The 3,037-nt window shown below is 45.5% G+C and overlaps 1 protein-coding gene across 3 annotated transcripts in view; it reads left to right on the top strand.

Moving 5' to 3' along the window:
• The window catches only part of KIAA1191 (KIAA1191 ortholog), a 24,391-nt gene extending 22,478 nt beyond the window's left edge, over window positions 1–1,913 (top strand). For all 3 annotated transcript variants that reach the window (XM_018552412.1, XM_018552414.1, XM_018552413.1), the window contains one exon: window positions 962–1,913. In XM_018552412.1, coding sequence (XP_018407914.1) covers window positions 962–1,173 — 212 coding nt within the window. In that variant the 3' untranslated portion in view covers window positions 1,174–1,913. The remainder of the gene's footprint in view (window positions 1–961) is intronic.
• Window positions 1,914–3,037: the final 1,124 nt, after the last annotated feature.

Consider the following 3,037-nt stretch of genomic DNA (forward strand, 5'->3'; position numbering starts at 1 on the left):
CGGGCCGGCCGTTTTTTTACTACGGCCGGCCCGGAGGTGGTTAATGTTCTATCCAAAGACCCTTCAGTCCCTCGAGGCACCCCTATAAACTTTAAGTATATGTGAACTCAATTACTAAAAATTTTAACTAGGGATGCACCGATACTGGTATTTGGTCCCATAAGGAGTATCCGGGCGTGTACCAGTACTCGTCCAAATGCTCCCATACTTGCCTCGGATGCCGGAACTTCCGGACAGAGGGAGATCTCCCTCTGACCGGCAGTTACGAGGGAGCATGGAGCGAGCCGGCTTACTTTCCAATCAGGAAGAAGGGAGGTGGCTTATGACCTGCTTCCTGATTGGCTAGGCAGTCTGGCTTCATAACCAATCAATAAGCTGGGCGGCACGTAATGACCCTGCTTTCTGATTGGTCTGGCAGCCAGGCTGCTTAGCAACAAGTGAAGCTGGCTTCCTAGCCAATAGGGAAGCTGGGTGGCATCTCATGACCCGCTGCCCGGCTTCCTGATTGGTCAGGAAGCCAGGTAGCCTCAGCAAGTGAAGCATGTGTGTTTTCTAGCGAAAGAACACTGGCTTCCCAGGCAGTCAGGAAGCCAGCCGACAGGTCATGATCCACCACCTGACTTCTTGATAATTGGGGAACCGGTACTACGTATCGGTACGTACCGGGGGGGGCGGGGATTATCGATACATGATACTGAAAAATCGGTATTGGTACATCCCTATGTTAACATTATTGTTCATTTCAGTATTTTTAGTCTACTTTCCATAAAATATTTGGTGATACTGCCATGTAGATCCTTGTACAGGCACATAAAGGGTGGCAAAGCTTTGTCCCTGCCGTGTGTGTCACGTGGCCTGCACTCACGCGCACACACACACACACTTACTTTGTTTCCGCACAGCACCATTACCTAGCTACATTAACACGTTTGTCTGTATGTTGTTCTCTGCCTATCCACAGGTGGCTTCACTGTCCAGTCTTACAAAGGTGCTCCGAAACCAACTCCTATGGAACTGATGCGAGCTCAGGCTACCCGAATAGCAGATGAGCCTGCTGCTTTGAAACCACCCAAAATTGAAATGCCACCATTAGTTGCTCCAAATACGAAAACTCCCGGAGGCCACAACCTTAAACCACGTGACATGAACATTCTCACTCCCACCGGCTTCTAAGTCGTGCAACTCTCTTCATAAGATGGTCTAGTAGTAGACTCTTTCCCACGGGAGCACAACACACATCCTCTATCCTATACAAAGTCAGTTAAGCATTCTCCAGTCTTCTCTCATGATGTGGGCTTTAATTGATTCTTAGTTATTTGACAGAAGACAAATTGCTGCTTTTCTTTACAGACAGGTCAGTCCGGAAACTGTTGTAACTATGCATATTGTGATTAGCTGTTTATATTTCTTCGACTTGCGTACACAGATGGTGACATGTGCCACAGCTTGTCATAATGTTAACCCTTGACCTTCCACTCCCTTCATAAACTTTTAGCAGGGATACCCTAATATGTAGGTATTATGTTCCAGGACCGTGCCGTCTTGTACTACGACCACTCTAGTTTCCCACACCAGGTTTTGTAAATGTCACAGATAACTTGCAGTAAGAGAAACGTGCAATAGCTAATGTTACTTGGGACTCCGGAGCTTTGCCTGACTAATGCAAAGTAAATCTTCAACACTTAGGTTTCCAATGTGTAAATTCAGCAATATGTATCCAGCTCAACATATGGACAAATGAGTTCCTGCTTCCTATCTAACGTGGGCACATGCCGACTGCTTAGTATTTTCTTTTTCCATTCCATTTTAAAGATATTGCACACGGAAATTCGGTTGGATTTAATTTATTCTTATGCATTTTGTGTGTGCACTTATTTGTCCTTTGTGCCTCCCATTTATGGTCTAAAATAAACTGGAAAGTTAATCTGTGGGTTTTTTGTGTGTGTGTCCGTGTCCGTGTCCGTGTGTGTGTCCGTGTCCGTCCAGCACGGCTCTGTGACGAGATCAAAGGGAGATCAGTACACTATCTCCCTTTCATCTACTCTCCAGTCCCGGAATGCAGGAAGTGATGTATATTACATCACTTCCTGCATGCAGTGTCACTTTCCAGCTACAGAAGCTGATGAAGCAGATCTCTGCTTCATCAGCTTCTCTGTGCTGTGCCCGATGCGGCCGGGACCGGCATGGCTCTGTGACAGGAGATCAAAGGGACTTCAGTATACGAACTCCCTTTGATCTCCTCTCAGTCCCTGAATGCAGGAAGTGATGTATATTACATCACTTCCTGCATTCAGTGTCACTCTCCAGCTAGAGAAGCTTATCTCTGCTTCTCTGGAGGTCCCTAGGTGACATAAGGGGTCTTGGAGACCCGTGATGTCTTCATAAAGAGGACCTGTCATGTAAATTGGCTATCACATAGGGGGCTTCTTATCCCCCCATGTGATAGCAATAACGTTGTGTAAAAATTAAAGTCATCCGCCCCCCCACATGCAGATATGCGTCGGGTGCGCCTACGTGCGAAAATGATTGTGCCGCATATATCACCGTGAACGTCGAAGAGCAATAATTTTAGGGTCATTAATTACTGATAACACTAAACTGATGAGCAATAAGTGTTTTTTAAGCGTCGCCTATGGCCAATTTTCAGTGTGGTGGTTTTTTTGCGATTTAAGGCTTGACATGTTTGGTGTCTATTTACCCGACGTGACCCCGTCTTTTATGTTTTCCCAAAATTATGGGTAAGAATAGATGTTTTATCACATAATTTAGGGAAACTTTGTTTTAAAAAAAAAATGTACTGTATTTTTTTAATGATAAAATCAAAAATAACCCAACCACCCCCCCCCCCGTGGTATTTTTTTACATACAACTTTATTGCTATTACATAGGGGGCTAAGAAGCCCCCTATGGGATAGCCAATTTACATGACAGGTCCTCTTTATGGAGACATCAGGGGTTTCCAAGACCCCTAATGCCACCTAGGGACCTCCAGAGAAGCAGAGATAAGCTCTAGCTGGAGAGTGACACTGAATGCAGG

The sequence above is a fragment of the Nanorana parkeri genome, unplaced genomic scaffold, assembly GCF_000935625.1.
Source record: "Nanorana parkeri isolate BGI_ZX_2015 unplaced genomic scaffold, ASM93562v1 scaffold87, whole genome shotgun sequence".
Taxonomy (NCBI): Eukaryota; Metazoa; Chordata; class Amphibia; order Anura; family Dicroglossidae; genus Nanorana; species Nanorana parkeri.